This window comes from Lycium barbarum, chromosome 6, assembly GCF_019175385.1.
Source record: "Lycium barbarum isolate Lr01 chromosome 6, ASM1917538v2, whole genome shotgun sequence".
Classification (NCBI taxonomy): Eukaryota; Viridiplantae; Streptophyta; class Magnoliopsida; order Solanales; family Solanaceae; genus Lycium; species Lycium barbarum.
The window spans coordinates 120,278,434-120,298,601 of record NC_083342.1 but is presented as its reverse complement, the minus strand read 5'-3'; the positions used below and the strand labels follow the sequence as shown (position 1 = coordinate 120,298,601).

Here is a 20,168-nt window from a genome sequence, read left to right as displayed (position 1 = left end):
ATGTTTTGTGAAATGAAATTTTAGCAATAATGATAATTATAGTTTGTGTTTGACTAAATTATTCAAAAATCGCATTTGTTAATATTATGGAAGCAATTCATATAAAACTTGGCCACTCTTCAAAAAATATTTCTTTAGCGTGCATTACGAAAAAGAATGGATAAAAATTAAATTTACAATTAGTATCCCTATTTAAATAGATAAATTATTTTAAATATTTATGATAAATTTTAATTAAGTGAAATTCTTTAATTTTATTTAACTAAAATGTAAAAAATAAAGTCATAAGATACATCAAAGAGTATGTTTATGAGAATTTTTTTCATAAATCTGTTATCGACAACGGATGAGATCAATTTTTATTTTTACAATTGGGATAATTTGGAAAATATCAACTTTTGTTAAGAATATTTTTATCTTAAAATATTAAAATAACTTGTACTTCTACTTCATAGGATAATATATCTATCTTTTGGCTTGCTGTACACGACAGAAAAATAACTCGCTAAAACATATTCTCTCTTTTTTTTCCAAATTTTTTAGAACTTCATCAAATGAGCTATAAGGGACGATACTCACATTAACACAACACAATATTTCATTCTACATAAAATAAACCTCAAATAATATCAAGTATTTTATGACTTTTTTCTTACTTGGAAATTGTCAAAACTCAATACGTGATTGGAATTTTCTCAACAATATTTGATAGCTACCACACCAATTATTTATTTCATGTATGTATAACGCCGGCTTTAAAAAAATTAAAAATAAACCCCACCTCTAAATTCTCCGCGTTGAAACTAAAAGTTAGTGGACGCCCAATAAATCAAAGTTCCCTAATCCTCCATGGCAATTTCGTAATAAAGTCAAGTATCAAGGGTAGATACACAACCACCCCTACTTATAGCACAACTGGCCTTGCCCATTTATAATTGTCTCTTCTTCAGAGAGTTTGCAAAAATAACCAAAGTTTCAACACCGAACACAAAAACAAGAAGAAACAAGCAAAAGGGTGACCTGATTTTACATCAACAATGGGAGTTAGGTCGTGTTTGGCTATTTGTGTTCTTGTTTTTGCATTTTGCATTTCAATGGCTAAGGCTGGTGACAGTGGAGCCTACGATTGGATAATACCGGCAAGATCTGGGGAATCGTGCAAAGGGAGTATAGCAGAATGCATGGCTGAAGAAGAAGAGTTTGCTTTGGACAGTGAATCAAACAGGCGTATTTTAGCAACAAAGAAGTACATCAGCTATGGTGCGCTACAGAAGAACAGTGTACCATGTTCTAGACGTGGTGCTTCATACTACAACTGTAAACCAGGTGCTCAAGCAAATCCTTATTCTCGTGGATGCAGTGCTATTACTCGTTGCAGGAGCTAAGAAAAAATAAAATGTGTATTTCTCGTGGTATATTGAATTTTTATTTTCATTTTACCTTCTTTTTTTTTGTTGGTATACGAATGAAGAGAGAGAATGGTGATGCTCACTTGATGGGTATTAATTGTTGTCATAAACTCTTTTTGATTATTATTTTTTCATTTTTTTCTTTTTTTGGATGGTGTTTTTATATACAGAACTTATAGTAACTGAATTTGTCTGTCAATAATTCAATTTTAACAAAATTGTTGGTACTATAATGTTTATTTTAGCCTCTCTTTGGATGGTGTTTTTATGTAGTAGTACAACTTATGGTAACTGAATTTGTCTGTCAATAATTCAATTTTAACAAAATTGTTGGTACTATAATGTTTATTTTAGCCTCTCTTTGGATGGTGTTTTTATATAGTAGTACAACTTATAGTAACTGAATTTGTCTGTCAATAATTCAATTTCAACAAAATTGTTGGTACTACTATATGTGTATTAGAGCCTGTTTGGATGGGCTTAAAAAAAGCAGCTTTAAAAAAAAATTAAGTTAGGGTTGCCCAACTTATTTTTTGTGGCTTATAAGCTGCTTTAGATAAGTTAAACCAAAAGGGCCTAATTATTTTTTTGAACTTATTTTAAGCACAAAATGACTTTAAGTTGGCCGGTCAAACACTCAAAAAAAGCTGAAAACAACTTATAAGCTGTTTTGAGCAACTTATAAGCCAATCCAAACGGACTCTTAGCCTCTCTTTTGATGGTGTTTTTATGTACTACAACTTATAGTAGCTGAATTTGTTTGTCAACAGTTCAATTTAACATACTGTTGGTACTATATGTTTAATTGCCTCTAGATTTCTGCTCTTATTGAATGAAAATTATTAGGAATTTGTGAGGTTTGTTTGGACAGGGATCGTCATTTTCAAGATTTGAGTTTTTTTAAAAATTTGTCATGTTCAAGATCTGGATTTGAAATTGTCTTGTCTTCTGTTTGATACAGACTGTTCTTTGATTTGATATGTTAATAATTTGAGCTAGTAAAAGGGAAAATTTTGACCAGTGAGGAAAAAAAAGAAGCAAACAACTTTTGAAGCTTTGTATATCAATTCCCAGCTTTTCATTGGTCATGGTGGTGTGAACATAGGAAAGTTGTTTGTGGATCTGGCTCTTTACGTGGACCATCATTTTGAATTGCTTTTTTCTGTTTGCAATTTTCTTTTTTTAGGCAAAAGGTGATAAATAAAGAGTACTTGCAATGTTTTTGAGAGAATAAAAGAATAAGGAAATGACTCAAATGAGGGGAAAGGTTTGATGAAGATTTGAATTAGATTCTTTGCAGAAAGTGTAGTGAACTTGCAATTTTGAAGTTGTAGGTAGACTGAAAAGCAATGAAGGAATCAAATTTCGAAAATAAAAAACTCCCGTCCCAATTAAGTTAATGTTATTAGTTTTATGAGCTAATTTCGTATTTTCACTAATATTTGTATTTTATTGTAATTTGTTTATTCACTTGTTTCTCAAGCTTTTGAGCAGCTCTTTCAACTACTATCTCTCTAATTCCCTAGCATACTCGATGACACAGTGATTTTATTTGAATTTTCCTCCTGTTTTTTTGTCTTGATAAATGGACTAGCTAAGATTATTTTTCTCATATAAAAAGTGGAACTTTTCAAAATATTGAAGTAGAAAACTTGCTAGGAAGCGTCTATTGAACGTAATTGCAATCACGCATTGTGAATGCAGGTGTGTGTGCATTTATCATGGCAAAACTTGTAAAAATATGAGTTCTATGTTGAAGAGAACACCACCTACAGTTTTAGGCCTTTTTGAAATCACCAGTAATTTTTCTCACAGGACATAGCAAATTGTGAACCTCTTATACTTGCGTAAAGAAGTAAATTTTTGCAAAGTTATCTTACAACAACAAGTAACTCTTCATAGAGGATCTGAAAATTTATAATATTAGGGGTAGTAAAATAGTTGGTTAGTTGTGCGGGTATTCCTAATGTTATGATTAGATATGAGAGAATTTACGTATTATTTTATGTCGGAATTAGTTACGCGAGATTTAGTTATTCATATATTAGTGATTCCATTTTCTATCTTGCATAAAATATTACATAATTTTCCTCATAACTTATTTATATAATAGTTATGTAAGTTTCTAAATTACAAACCAAATACCGTATTAGTGTGTTGAATACATAGCAAAAAAATGTTACTCCCTTCGGGTCAAAAAAAGAATTAACTTTGTTTTTCCAGATTTGCCCTTATTAAGTGTTATATGATCAAATCTCAATGCTTATTTAATTAGGGGTAGTTTAGTCAAATTACCTATTTTTGTGTAGGAGTTAGAATTTTCTTAAGGAGTGTGTAAATGACTAAATGAATATTTTTTTTTATCCGGAGGGAGTACTAAATATGGTATTACTTACGTAGTAGTACGTAATATTAACTTAGCTCCTATCCAACTGCCAAATTTTGAATGCGGTGTATTTAATAGTGATGATCCCCACAAAGTATAACTACACTTTGATGCTCTGCTTCTTATAACTACCTTATCATGTTACTTCAAAAGCAATTAATCACTTATTTAGTATCTCCAGCTACACAGACAAAGCAGTAGAAAATACAGAACAGCTGAGTATTATTAGGAACATTGCAAAACCTCCCAATGAAGTCTACATTTCCTTTGTAGTTTCCTGGCAATAATGTCCTATAATTAACAAAAGAAAAAGAGCCCTGTCCATCACAATGTCAATTCTCTTTTTCTTTTTTCTTGTTAAAGCCCTTTGGCGGCCCTTAAACTTTTGGTATTGAAACAATTTAGCACTTGAACTATTTTTGTGCGATGATGCACCTATTAAATATTGAAACATGATTAAGTTAGTATTCAACCAAATCCTATTAAATATTGATATTGTAGATAAATTCAATAGGCATTTTAGTATTTTTAATGTGAAATTACAGAATTAGATAGTTTTTTAGAAGAGTTTCTCTTCCCAATAAATTCTTGAAACAAAAAGAAAGAAAATCTAATAATTTGAAATGAAAGAAGTAGGAGGGTTTTTTAACTTCAATATGCTAAAAATAAAACATGGAAACGGTTGACTGAATATTATGAAAATAAATAGAATAAAGTCTCTGTTTGTCATTTTTCTAAGAAAATATTGTCAACATTTCACAAATTCTCTCCACCGACAATATTCAATTAAGTTTATATTAGTGGAACAATTTGGCAGAAACATAATGGAAGTGTTTACAATTACTATTATTTCATTGTTCAAGATAATCTTTTCTCTTATATAAAAAAAAATCAAATTACTAAAGAGCCAATTTAACCAAAGTTAATCTACCAATCTTTTCACTAAATCTTGGAGAGGATAGGGTATAAAAATGTAACATTATTGTACAAAAGAGATCTTCCCAACATATAAATCTTCCAACATAAGGAGTGAGTAGGGTTTGATTCAACCATGACAGTACCATTTCAAGTTAAAAATTAAGAAAAAGATTCACCAAAAGGTGGATAGCTCGCATTTGGTGGCTTTGCCCCTTCTATTTTGATTTCATGTTCTTTAAAGTCTTCACAGGCAGTCCATAGACTCAATGATTTTACTCAAAACATACAACAAAAGTATCATACATCTTTAAAACTAGATTTTGGTTTGTCTTTCCATTATTAGTTTTCTTTATGAAGCTTGTTGGTTGTTAATGAAAGGTCCATTTCAACCCCCATGCCTTTCATTCTACTTATTTCAAAATAAAAATCTCTTCCCACTTGGATTGCTTTTATTTTCATTTGAGGCCCCATCTAGCTCTATTTTTTCAAAGCACTCCCACTAGAAATCATTATTGATGATCTTCATCCTTGAAACTATGTTCTTGTTTTGAGAGTAAAAGAGAGTACTTAATTTTGAAACCAATTTGTAAATTATGGTAGCTATAAACCTAATTTTGAAATGTTCAAACAAGTACTAATATTTCATTCATTAGCTAATAGAAGGAGAAAAGGACCAAAATCATCCATAATGTTTGGGTTTGGATCAAAATCATACATATTCTTTCACATGGTGCACTAATAGTACATTATGTTTGCATAAGTGGTGCACTTTTAGTCACAATCCCAAATAAATTTAACGGAAAAGAACAAAAATGCCCCTGAACTTTTAGAAAAGGTATAAAAATACCCTTTATTCATCTATTTTGCTAAAACTACCCCTCAATTCAACTTTTTGAGAATTTATTCCCCTTGACTAACGGACAACACTAATATTTTTTTTAAAAAAAAAAATTAAATTGCACATGACATTTTATTACTGAAAAATTGATTTATTCTTTTAAAAAGAAATCTGAAAAATCGTTATTTGTAGAATAAGGAAAAATAATTTTTCAACATCCATTTCTTTAAAAAAACAAATGTAGTAAGCCTTTTATATATATATATAAAAAAAAAAAAACAGAATTGAATTTTCATTAAAACATGTGGAATTTTTTTAAGTTTGGAAAAAAAATTTTAACGGGTGGAAACCCCATTTTTTTTTTAGAAAATTCAATTTTTAAATCTGAAAAACTGATTGTTTTTTTAAGTAAAATGTGCAAAACTAATACTCCATAATTTTCTTCTAGATTTAAAAAAAGATAGTTTTCTGTTTTTTTTTAAACACAGTTTTTCCATAAAAAAATTAATTTTTTCAGATTTTTATAAAAATCCAATTTTTCACATTTTGAAAAGAAAAAAAATTAATGTTGTCCGTTAGTCAAGGTTTTACTCGTTAAAAAAAAGTTTTCCAAATTTAAAAAAATTCCAAGGTTTCAGATTTATTTTTAAAAGAATAAATCAATTTTTCAGTAATAAAATGTCATGTGCAATTTATTTTTATTTTTTAAAAAAAAAAATTAGTGTTGTCCGTTAGTCAAGGGGAATAAATTCTCAAAAAGTTGAATTGAGGGGTAGTTTTAGCAAAATAGATGAATAAAAGGTATTTTTATACCTTTTCTAAAAGTTCAGGGGCATTTTTGTTCTTTTCCGTTAAATTTCTTTGGGATTGTGACTAAAAGTGCACCACTTATGCAAACATAATGTACTATTAGTGCACCATGTGAAAGAATATGTATGATTTTGATCCAAACCCAAACATTATGGATGATTTTGGTCCTTTTCTCCTAATAGAAGTTAGGTGAAGTAATACATTTATACTTTTAAAATTGAGCGATTTCATTTTCCATTAAAGTTTTGGTCTAATATTATCTTTGCCTTTAAAATTTTTCATTTTTTCCCATGATCCCCTAACGAAGCTTTAACATGAGGATAATTTTTAACTTTTTTTTTTTTTTTTGTAAAGAATTTGAATACGTGAAACTCGCTCATTTTAAACTTGAGCTTTGTTAATAATACAAACAAATAAGTACAAAATAATTTGCTAATGTCAGTCTGAATAAACTAAAAAGTTAACAAATACACAAAATTGAAGCGTTTAAGATAGTCCTAATGTCATAACTTGTCAAGTCAGCAATCCACAATTGTCTAAAAAAATTCCTTTTTTATCATCGGTTCCACCAATGCAATTTTATCTCATGAGATGAAATTCCAAATTCAAAAAGTATGATTTGAAATTCTAAATCATGATTTCAATTTTTTTTAAATGTGAAAGTTGACTCATAAGTTTATATTTTGTAAAAATAGATGCATTAGTTGATAGATATATTTACCAATCATGTTTATCAACCATTTATATCAAATATTAAAAGATCTACAAGTTGGTAGCAAATTTATAACAAATTTATTCTTACCAACCATGTGAGAGGATTATATTAAAGAGTAGTTACATTACAACTCATGTTCAATTTTTCATTTAATTGAACTAAAGTTTGATCAATTGATGTTGTATTTTTTAGAAAGGCCTTTTAGTTTGTATTAATTTTGTTATGAACGATGACTTACTCATTTGGAAAGATTGTATAAGGATTGGGAAAGTTTCGATGGTTTTCACAACTTGTGAGGTTTTTATGTCTATAAGAAAAATAAATTGCATGTCCAAATAAAACTTTAATTTCAAATCATCATGATTTCAAATTATGTCTAAACGGCTCCTTAGTTACAAGCTCGGATGGTTCAACTTTTGGTAATCGGTCATTATAGTCACTTAACTTTGTTTTATCTTCCAAAAGTCACTCAACTTTGTCTAATTAGCTTTCATGGTCATTTTAGCCGGAAATATAATTTTCGATACCTATTTAATAACGTATTTCATCTTATGATTTCAAATCAGGTCTAAACGGCTCCTTAGTTACAAGCACGGATGGTTCAACTTTTGGTCATCGGTCATTATAGTCACTCAACTTTATTTTATCTTCCAAAAGTCACTCAACTTTGTCTAGTTAGCTTTCATGGTCATTTTAGCCGGAAATATAATTTTCGATACCTATTTAATAACGTGACAGTTGTAATTTTAAATTCGCAATCTCACATTGATAGCTATATCAAAATAATACCATAATTATGGTATAAATAATCTCGAGATTGTTAACTGCAGAATCAATATTTCAACTAAATGCAAGTAAAATATAATATTATTTTGTCACAGAAATATTATCCGTTATCACACAAACTTTCTTCTACTTATTACCTATTTTTCTATGGTAATTTATGAAAATTACAATGATAAAATAAATGACAAAAAATTATCAAAAATAATTCCGCTGCGGGGAATTGAACCCGGATTCCGGATCGTCACTATGATCAACATGGGAATTGCCAGTGCTACAGCGGAACGTTTAATTCATGTAGCGGCAATAAATATTCTTATTGATAAAGAACTGCCTAACATTACACATATGACATAACCTCAAAGTTTTTCTTTGGATTGAAAAAACCATCACCTTTTTTCTCTCAAGTTAAAATAATTTGGTCTAAATTTTATATAAGTATCCCAGGTATGTGTTTCTCTTTTATTTTTCTTTAATTTTCCATTTACTTGAACAAGAAATATTTGTTAGAGAATATTTTCAAAAAGTATATTATTTTTTAATGTTTGATTGCTAAAAAATATTTTTTACGGAGAACATTTCCCCCTGATGAGAACATGACGTCCAGTCACTTTTGGATAGAAGTTGCTTTCTTCCCAACTAATCTTACTTCTCGACTTCATTTGAATGTTCCAACCAACATTTTAAATATTAGTGGAGTATTACCTTTTAATCAAAAATGTTATTAAAATATTATTATCTGATTTTCTAATATAATTAATAATTTCTAATAAATGTTTGGATGCATAGATTGTACTTTATTATTTCGCTAAAACAAATTAAAAAGTAGTGAACACTTTTTTAAGTATTTACTTACGCTGCCATTATTAGGGGAAGGGGTAAAATAGGGCTAGGGTGGTGAGGTGGCATGCCGCATGCAGAGTGACATTCACCATAACTAAATGTGAGGCAACGTAGGATTTAAGTGGCTGAATCCTAGCAATGGTGGACATCCACTAGATATAGCGACATTTGCAAAATAAAGTTCAATGACTTTGCTACATAATTCACCCTAGTTGACTGACCTTTTAAGATATTTACTTTGTTATCACTAGCAAAGAACAAAATATGTCTTTGTAAATGAAAAAAACTATACTATTAAATTATAAAGTACTAACCAAAATAAATAAATTTATATGTTGGTCTAGTTCAATTATCTTTCAAATCAAATAAACATGTGTCGTTCTTTTAAGTCGATTTTAATTTAGTTTTTCGGTTTTCTTGAACACCCTACCAAGATAATATAGTAGGAAATTAGAGAAATTGCCTGCTTTGAACAAAAAAAAAAAAAAGATTTCAATGTAAAGAAAAGAGTTATTGCAGATGATTTGCTTTGAGAAGAAAGCAAATACTACATATATCTTTTTGTTGGCTGTGATGTTAATTACTCCCTCCGGATTAAAAAAAAGTGTCTACTTAATCTTTTTTTCTTGAGCCAAAAAGAATTTTCACTTATCAAATAAAGAAAGAATTAACCTTGTTTTTTCAGATTTGCCGTATTAAGTGCTATGTGATCAAATCTCAATATCTATTTAATTATGGGCAGTTTAGTCAAATTACTTCTTTTTGTCTAGGAATTAGAATATTCTTAGAGAAAATTTCATAAATGACTACATTTTGACAGTTAAAAACTGCATAGCTACATGTTGCTTAATTACATCTAGTAGCAACACTTAGCTGGTCCAGTGAAGGAATTTCGCTGTATTCACAATATGTTCTCGCTGTATTCCAATTCGACTGTATTTCAATTCGGTTGTATTTCGTTGTATTCAATTCGGATGTATTCAATTAAGTTGTATTCATTCCTAACTTATTTTACATTGTAGTTAACTTATTGTATTTTAAATTTGATTGTATTCAAACATCATAAGTGCAAAAAAAACATATGAATATTCAGCTGTATTCAAATACACTGTATTTATTTGTATACAAAATCGAAATACAGGCGAAAAATACACAAAGAAACACCGTATGTTACACTAAAAATATAACGAATACAGGAAAATATACTCAGATCTGAGAAACAAGAAAAATGCACTCAGATTTGAGATAAAATAAATAAAATACACTCAGATTTACGATACAATAAATACACTCAGATCTTAAATACAACGCCGAAGCTTTTTCCACCGTCGGCGCCGGCGCCGGTAAGGATCTTAAATACATCATGACGACGCCAGATCGATAACGTCCCTAACGCCGGCGTTCGTTTTTCCGGCAACGCGAACTCAGTAACGACGCTAAATCTGAGAAAAACGACGGCTGCGGTTTCTTCGCAGCTAAAATGTTGTTATTGGCAGCATCGATCATCGCGTCGCCGTTAGGTTCTACTGACGTCGATGACGGTTTCTTCACTGTTAAAACGCATTAAAAAAATAAACAACTATAAAGAAGGTTTGATCTGAGAAGAGGGAGCAGTGGTTTCGCCGGAGCTCCGGCGGCGATGCCAATGGTGACTTGTCGGTGCCAGATCTGAGAGCAGTGGTTTTCACCGGGGCTCCGGCTGCGATTCGTGGTGGCTGGCAGCTGCGGAGGGAGAAGAACACCTAAAAGCTAGTCCTAAAATTCTCAGTCAAGATAAAAATAATAAAAATAGAGTATTCTACTTTAAATATATAATGTAGCTATAATAGGTAATTCAACTACAACTTTTAGCTATGAGAAGTAATTAATTCAAACTATTGCTACTAAATACAATTACTTATAATAGTTAGTCACGCCATGTAGATTTTTCATATTCTTAAGGAGCGTGCAAATGGCTAAGTGGACATTTTTTTTTATCCGGAGGAAGTAATGTCTTGGCTATCCAAAAATATTATCCCTTTAGTGGTCGTTTGGTTTGAGGTCAAAATAGTCCCGGGACTAATTTATACCATCTGTTGGTATTATTTTATACCATCTGAAAGATGGTATAAAATAGTACCAGTATAAGTGGGTTATGAAGGTATAAGTTGAGTTATTCCAGCACTAATTTTTATACCACGTTTGGTACAAGGTATAAAATAATCCCGGGATAAATCTATACCTTATACCAAACGTGGTATAAAAATTAGTACCGGTATAACCCATGTTATACCTTAAACCAAACGACCACTTAGTGATCTAGACAATCAAAAGAAGAATGTAGCTTAACCAAATATGTTAGATCAAGAAGCTTCTACCTGGGGGTAATTTTAAATTATTTTTTTTGTTTTGCAAAGAATTTAAATAGGTGAAAACCACTCATTTTACACCAAAGCTTTGTCAATAACACAAACAAATACAACATAGAGCCTGTTTGGATGGGCTTATGCCTATAAGCTGTTTACAGCTTATAAGCTAAAAAAAATAAGTTAGGGTAGTCTAACTTATTTTTTTTTACTTATAAGTTGTTTTCAGCTTATAAGCTGCTTTAGATAAGCTAAGTTAAATGGGCTCAATTATTTTTTTGAGCTTATTTTAAGCACAAAATGACTTTAAGCTGGCCAGCCAAACACTAAAAAAAGCTGAAAACAGCTTATAAGCAACTTATAAGCCAATCCAAACGGGCTCATAAATTGCTAATGTCCGTCTGAATATAAACTTAAAAGTATAACACATACAGTAACAAATTGAAGCATTTAAAATAGTACAGGAGACAATTTAGATATTTTTTCCGGTAGAAACTCAAATGAAGTGGGGGCTCCGCTTTTAGGTATGCTCGAGCAACACTGCTTCTTATAGTTCACATATGAGTTCGCAACTTTTTTAACTCAAAAAGTGTCTAAAGTTATCAAAATACCCTGCTTAAAAAAAATAAAAAAATAAAAAAAACTAAACTGCCTTTTGCGCACAAATTTAGTGCACAATAGGACCATAGTGTAAATTTACACTTTGGCCCCATTGCGCACTAAATTTGTTCGCAATAGTGGCTACCTAAAATTCCCATGCCTTTATTATTTTGAATAGTTTTGAAATTCAAGTTTTTTCGTACTTTGATCAAAGATTAGTCATGTTTAAAAACGCCAGAATATTAATATTATATATAGAACCTGACATCTTTTTCCGCGAACAATAATGTAGACTCAACGCATCAAGTATACCTATACATTTGGATCGTCGTTTCAGGGTTTGTAAAGTGCCCCAAAGTAAGTTTTGTTTGTTTGTAAACTTGTTATCTTTAGGTTTAAGTGTTTTATTTTATAGGGTCTTGATTAATTTAGGATGTCGCACGAGTTACTATCAAACGATAATAAAAACTAAGATAACTAATTATTATTAAGAAAATAATACCAAAAAAAATAATATTAACATAAAATGTACATTTTATTTACAAATATACAATCTTCATCCCCCTAGGTCCCACATGTGAGAGGCTTTAGAATAACCTTAGGCCTAAGTCGAACCCCACCACCCCCACCACTCTCACCATCATCTCCATCCCCCATCTTCCTCTTAATCTATGCACGCTCTAAGGCGTGATCATCTTGTGTTCCCTTCCTAGAGCCCGTTTGGATTGGCTTATAAGTTGGCTTATAAGCTGTTTTCAGCTTTTTTGAGTGTTTGGCTGGCCAGCTTAAAGTCATTTTATGCTTAAAATAAGCTCAAAAAAATAATTGAACCCATTTGACTTAGTTTATCTAAAGCAGCTTATAAGCTGAAAACAGCTTATAAGCCAAAAAAAATAAGTTGGACTACCCCAACTTATTTTTTTCAGCTTATAAGCTGCAAACAGCTTTAAGCTGTAAGCCAATCCAAACGGGCTCCTAGGGGGCTTGTTCAAAACATGCTTCCTATGGGAGACAACGGTGGCCGAAATGTGATCTTTAGGAGATGACTCTATCGGAGTAGGAAAGGGATCCACAGGCGCAGAAGAATATACCTGAAATAACATATAATTAATTTAGTTTATTTTTATGCTTAACTAAACATAAAATAACATATAAACAATTAATTTAATACATCATTTTACTGTAAAAAATCAAACCTGTGTGTCGACGAGCTCCTAAGATGGCTGGCTAGAGGGATCCTTAGAAGGCTCATGAGCTGTCTCCTGAGTGAGCCCCGGAGCCGGAGATGTAGATGGTATCGGAGCAGGAGACGGGTCCACAGGCGCAGAAGAATGAACCTGAAATAACATATAAACAATATAGTTTAGTTTTATGCTAAACTAAACATAAAATAACAGATAAACAATTAACTTAATACATTATTTAATTGTAAAAATTCAAACATGTGTGTCAACGGACTCCTGAGATGGCTAGCTAGAGGGCTCCTGAGATGGTTCCTCAGCAGTCGCCTAAGCGGGCCACGGAGCCGGAGACATGTCGAAATCCTCGAATAAGAAATCGAAGTCCAGCTCCGTGCCACCCCGTAGATCATGAGCTGGCCGCTCACCCTGTGGATGATGAACTAGCGGCTGTGTAGGCGATGGCCAGAACATGTGACCTGAAAATAAATTCGGCGTATATACAAGTGTCGACGGACGCTCTGAAGTCTACGAGATCTCTAAAGTCGACGGCCGGCAAGAGGTCGACAGGATCTCTGAAGTCGGCGGAGGCTGCTAGGCTTGAGCTGCGCCTAGTATATGGTTGTCAAGCTCATCTACTAGACCATGACCCCCTCTGTAACCAGCCTCTCTGGCCCTACCACCTCGGCCACCAGCCTTTCTGGCACGACTACGACCACAACCACCTGCTGCCTGATGCGAGACCTCAGGAACAGGCTTGTCGACACGTCCGAGCTCCAACGCCTGCTGCATACCACCCTCGGCTAGCTGAACCATCGCGCTGCATATCCCACTGTCTCAGGGGCATCCATATGGTCCATGCTCTCCCAGCGCATCTTCTGTATGGTCCGTAGCTGCATTTGTTTTTGAATAAATTTGTAACTTAATACATAAAACGATTAACTAAGTTTAAGACTAATAAAACTTACCAACGCCTCATACTGTCCTGAGAGAGCTGAATATCCTCGGCCATCTGCACGAGGCCTCTCGGGGTTGCCAATCAAGCTGCGAGTGATCTGAGCGTACCACTGCATGTACGTTTGGACCGGAGTAGCATATCCAACCACCGCTAGCGTCCCCACCCTCTGATCCCAACGGTGGACCTGGAGCTGCATAAAGGCCCGCCATGCATCAGTGACGGCCGTACGCTCGTCCTGCGTGTAATGGTCATGGTCCCTGGTCGATTGCTCAGGTAAATTCTGTACATGGCCGAACTGTCGTAAGACGCGGTCAGGCGCGTGCTCCTTTACGATGTCCATATGTATCAACGGACACTGCGACCTCCACGAGGACTCACCAGCCCTACAAAATACCGGCAGCTGATCCAAAATCTTATCCACGGCGCCCATATAAAAGCCTATAAAAATAATTGAATTAGTTAACAATAAAAGACTAAAATAGTAACAAAAAAAAACATACTAATGTTAAATAAAAAACACTTACCGTTTCCGACGTCATACGATCCAGCTGGTTCCTGAACGGGAGAATACTGTGGTGCGTATCCGTGTCTCGGATAACGCCTCTTCTCGTCCATCTCCATGCGTATGGCATCGCTTCAACAATATAATCGAGCGGAGGGGCAACAGCTATGGGCTAAAAAGGTCTCATTCTAGTCCATACCCATATCTGAAAGGGTTATTAAAAAAAAAATTATCAGTCGTCGTTTCAAAAAGCTATATTTAGAATAAAATTACACACACTTAAATATTGTACCTGGAGGAGCGGGAAAAATGCAGTGATATCGGTTCTCACGCTAATAGTCGCTCGACAGAATCCGCGATACATTAAAGCCAGAACAGCAGCGCCCCAACTGTAACATCCCAACTCGTCCAGATGCTCCAGAAAGAGCAAATACCTCAAGCTCACATGCGAACCCGATATGTTCGGGAACAGGATGCCCCCGAATCTGACGAGAAGATACATACGAGCACGCCGGTCAACATCAGCCTGAGATGCGTCCTCTGTAATCGGATGTTGCATGTCTATGAGGCACAAGTGCTCGAAGAGGGAAGACATCAACAGCCGAGTTTGACCCCATATATGACTCTCCTGAGGCGCGAAGCAACGACGCAACGGTAGATATCGGCCCGATGTAGTATCTCTAAGACACGAGGATGTGGGGGCCGAGCTGCTAAAATATCCCATGCTTGCTCCACAACCTGGGAGGTACCAAACGGGTGGGATCTACATCCGAATCCCATACTAGCTGGGACCTATGCTGCTGCTGTAGGTGAAGCACCTCTTGCTCGAAGGGTCCCGGATGAAGGGGGCGGGATCCATGGAGGTGTCGTATCTTTTTTACGCATTTTTAATTAATTATTAACATGTACTATTAATTATGTAATCTTTTATCGAAAAATTATACTAAGGATGTTCAATCCTAAACTAAAGATGTTCTGACTTAAACTAAGGATGTTTAATTATACTAACTAACTAAGACTTTAACGGGAAATTATATTAACTATCTAAATTTGCGAATTAATAATTGTTAATTAATTATTATTATACTAACTACAATTAACCAACTAATATTATGTTAATGCTATTTAACTCTTAAACTAGGGATGTTCAAGCCTAACCTAAGGATTAGATACAATTAACTAACAAATAAACTAAGGATGTTCAATTATACTAACTAACTAAGACTTTAACGGGAAATTATATTAACTATCTAAATTTGCGAATTAATAATTGTTAATTAATTATTATACTAACTACAATTAACTAACTAATATTATATTAATGTTATTTTAACTCTTAAACTAGGGATGTTCAAACCTAACTTAAAGATTAAATACAATTAACAATTAGCTAGCAAATAGTTAACAAATAACAATTAGCTAGAAAATAATTAACAAATAAATAATTAATTAATGAAACTATTAAAAATATTTAATAACTAATTAATAAATAATTAACAAATAAACAATTAGTTAATCCGACAATTAAGGGTTACGAAATAAATAATCAACTAATAAACAATTACCTAACAAACAATTAAAAATGAATTAATAAAAAAATAAAAATAAAAAACTGTGGCTGCCCATTGCGCACAAAAAAAGTGGGCAATATTTTATTTTTTTCGTAATCCGCAACTATTACACAATAATCATGCATAGGATAGTAATATATTGAACAATGTAATACAAAATTTATAGTGAAATAACTAGAATGAAGGTGGTTTTTAGTTTTTGAAATCGAGGTTTACGCTGCTTTATTTCGAAATTAAAGCTTTGAAATTTATTCCTTGCCTTGAATATACCAAGAATATTGACTTTTAGATTAATAATTATTCAAAAACGATGTTTAGTTTGTGGGGACCACTGAAAACTAGTGGATCATCTTTTTTTTTTTTTTTTAAATGGTGGGGCTTTGGTCGGGTGGGGAAGACGAGTGGGGTTTTTAGTTAGCCACTATTGCGCACAAATTTAGTTTACACTTTAGTCCTATTGCGCACTAAATTTATGCGCAAAAGATAATTTGTTTCTTATTTTTTTAACAGAGTATTTTGATAACTTTAGACACTTTTATGGGTTAAAAAAGTTACTGACTCGTTCACATATAAGGCTAAGGCTGATTGCATCAATTCACGTCAACTCATTTGTCAAGTCAGCAATGTCTCAGACTTTTCTTCTTTAATCATTGGTTCACATCATTCGACATGTTAGTCAATTGGTTCAATTCATCTTTACATAGCTTATCAAAGAAAGGATTAATATCTTTTAAACGAGTAGCAGCGAGAGGTCCACATTGATCTACTCGTCCCAATTTATGTACTCCTGTGTCGTTTCAAATAAATTATCGTGTTTCACTTTTTGGTTTCTTCATGACTTCAATGGATACTCGATAGACTCCATACTCAATTGTGACCAAACCACAAGGACGTTAAATATGAGAGCTCCTAGCTAGTGTTTGCTTTTAGAAGGTTTCTGGATAATATTCCTTGCATAGTCTTGACTTTTGACATTTTATTATACTCTTTGGCATATTATCTTGACTTTTAACATTTATTACATTCTTTGATAATAGTAAGAGATGGATTCAGAAATTGAAGTTTATGAGTTTTTTCATCGACTTCAAGTTAAAATATACAATAATAATTGAGTTCATAATCAAAGATGTTTAGGAACACCTAAACATATATACAGAGTTTAGACAAAAGTTACTAAGTTTACGTGTACCGTAATTAAAATTAATGTGAATTCACCCATGGTATTAGTTGTGCACTCGTACTATCTGGGTCAGGAGGTATTTATGTTGAGTTGAAAAGCTATCCAAAATTATCAATAAGAATAGCTCATTCGACTAAAGAGGATACATACATACATACATACAAACATATATATATATATATATATATATATATGTTTATAAAATATGTTTTTAATTTTATACTAAATAAATTTTGATTTTCAATTTTAATATTGGCGGTTTTAAAGGACTTTAGGAAAGATTTGGAGAAGGGCATGTCATTTTGGTATATTACTAATCCCGAGATCTCACAGTGAGTGCGATGTCAAAATAGTACCATAATTATGATATAAATAATCTCGAGATTGTTAATTGCAGAATTAATACTTCAACCAAATGCAAGTAAAATACAATACTATTTTGTCCCAGAATTGTTATCCCTTATCCCGCAAACTTTCTTTGACTTATAACCTATTTTTCCTTGGTAATTATGGAAATTAAAATTTAAAAAAAAAAGTGAAAAAAATGATCAAAATATTTTCCGCTGCCAGTGCTATGGCGGAGCGGAACAAAATATTGTTATTGGAGAAAGAACTGCCTAACAGTACACATATGACATAACCTCAAAGTTTCTCTTTGGATTGAAAAAACCAGCACCCATTTTCTCTCAATTTAAGATAATTTGGTAAATTTTATATAAGTATCCCATGTATGTGGTTCTCTTTAATTTTCCATTTACTTAAATAAAAAAAAAATATTTGAGAATAATTTCAAAAAGTATATTATTATTTAATGTTTGATTGCTAAAAAATATTTCTCACGGAGAACATTTCTACTAGATGATTAGATAGAAGTTGTTTCCTTCCCAACTAATATTTATTCTGGACTTCATTTGAATGTTCAACCAACACTTAAATATTGTTATCAATTTTTACTACTCAAAAATGTTATTAAAATACTATCTGACTTTCTAATATAGTTATAATCTCTAATAAATGTTTGGATGCATAAAAATTGTACTTTATTACCTCGCCATAACAAATTAAAAAGAAGTGAGCACTTTTTTAAGTATTTACTTATGCTGACATTATTAGGGGGAAGGGTTATGGTGGTAATTAAGGTGGCATGCCGAGTGACGTTTTCCTTAAGTAAATGTCAGGGTACGTAGGATTTAACTAGTTGAACCCTAGCAATGGTGGATCTCCATTAGACATAGCGGCATGTATGATAAAAATGGTAACGACATGAGTATTCTTGTTTACAAAGTATATCAGAAGTTAAATGTAGACGATATTTAAAAATATAGAAGTAAATTTGTCCTTTTCACTTAAATATATATTAACATAAACTTCAAAGTTTCTCTTTGGACTAAGATGAAACTGCTATTCTTTTTTCCTCTCAAATTAAGATGACTCGGGAAAATTAGAACAGTATCCAAGGTATGTGTTTCTTCTCTCTTTGCTTTTCTTTAATTGCTTTCATTTTATTTTTCTTTAATTTTGTTACAGTTTACTTGTGAGGATTATTTGGTCTAAAGAATGGTGTTTCGGAGCAATTTTTTGTTAGTTTAGATTTGTCAAAAGAAAACAACTAAGTGTTTACAGTTGTCAATAATATTGAGAATTTCACATTTATTTATTGAAAGGTTGAAAAAGAAAATTACGCAAATGATAAGGGAATATACATATCAAAAAAAGGTTTTCCGCTGCCGGGGCTTGGAACCCGGATTCCATTTTTTATTATATCAGATAAAGATGGGAATTGCCAGTGCTACAGCGGAGTCTTTTACAACCATGGATGGAACGAAATATATATATATATATATATATATATATATATATATATATATATATATATCAAATTGGAAAAACTTAAATCACATTTGTGCCTAAAATAACCTTAAATTACATATAACCTCCAAGTTTTTTCTTTGAACAAATTGAACTTTAATTTTTCCTCTCAAATTAAGATAATTTGGCAACTTAGAAAAGTACCCGTGGTATATGATCCTGTTTGGATCGGCTTATTTTAGGTGCTTTTAAGCCAAAATAGTTTTTAAGCACTTTTGTAGTGTTTGAGTGAGATAAAAAAATACTTTAAACACTTATTTTTAAACCAAAATAACAAAAATAAGTTAAAAGTTATAAGTTAGAATTCCTCAATTATGACTTAAGAGAATTCCTCAATTATGACTTATGACTTATAAGTCTAAAGTCATAAGCCCATTCAAACAGGTTATGTTTCTCTTCTCATTTCTTTCTTCTTTTTTCCCAAGCTCTTTTTCCCCGTTCTAACTTATTTTTGTTACATATTTTCTTGGTGAGTTATTTTGGTCTTACAGTTTAGATGATATCACTCAATGTATTAAATTTAAGAGAATTTTTTTCACTAGCCAATATATATTTAGTAAGTATTTATCAAATAGACGAACTTATACATAACCTATTGAGACATCCTTATGGAGAAATTTTCTCCGTAAACCATGACAATCATTTCTTTTTGTTGATAGATTCATATATGCTTTCAAACTTCACAAAATTTAAAAGAATAAATAAATCGTAATATGAAATCAAAATGATAGATATGCCCCATTTACTTTTCGTAAACAAGATCTCAAAGCACAAAGAGAATGAATTTTTTTATACAACTTGTACTCTGAAAATGACCATACACATTAAAATCAAGCATTTAAAATAAACAAAAGTAGATCCTTTGTAATAGTCTTATTAAATACTACATCACAACAAATAACAAGAATATGTCTAGACTAATTTGTAAAGAAAAAAATTACATAAATTTATAAAGTACTTATCTTAATAAATAAATTTATATATCAGTTTCATTCGTTTTTTTTCTTTCATATCAAACCAAATCAAACTAATCATGTGTCTAGTCTTTTAAGTTGGTCCGGTTCTATCTAACTATTTTGTTAAATTTCTTTTTCTATAGTCACAAATCAGAGAAATTGCCTGCTTTTGTACAAAGACTTCAATGTAAAGAAAAGAGTTATGGCAGATCTTTTGCTTTAGAGAAGAAAGCAAATACTATAGTCCACATATATGAATTTGTTGGCTGTGATGTTAGTTAATGTCTTGGCTATCTTGTTTTTATTG

At 31.9% G+C, this 20,168-nt stretch overlaps 1 protein-coding gene across 1 annotated transcript; it reads left to right on the top strand.

The window, feature by feature from the left end:
* The first annotated feature begins 928 nt into the window (after nt 1–928).
* On the top strand, nt 929–1,555 carry LOC132645944 (rapid alkalinization factor). The gene has a single exon (XM_060363216.1). It carries the CDS (start codon nt 1,038–1,040, stop codon nt 1,383–1,385), a length of 348 nt encoding a protein of 115 aa, XP_060219199.1. The 5' UTR covers nt 929–1,037; the 3' UTR covers nt 1,386–1,555.
* Nucleotides 1,556–20,168: the final 18,613 nt, after the last annotated feature.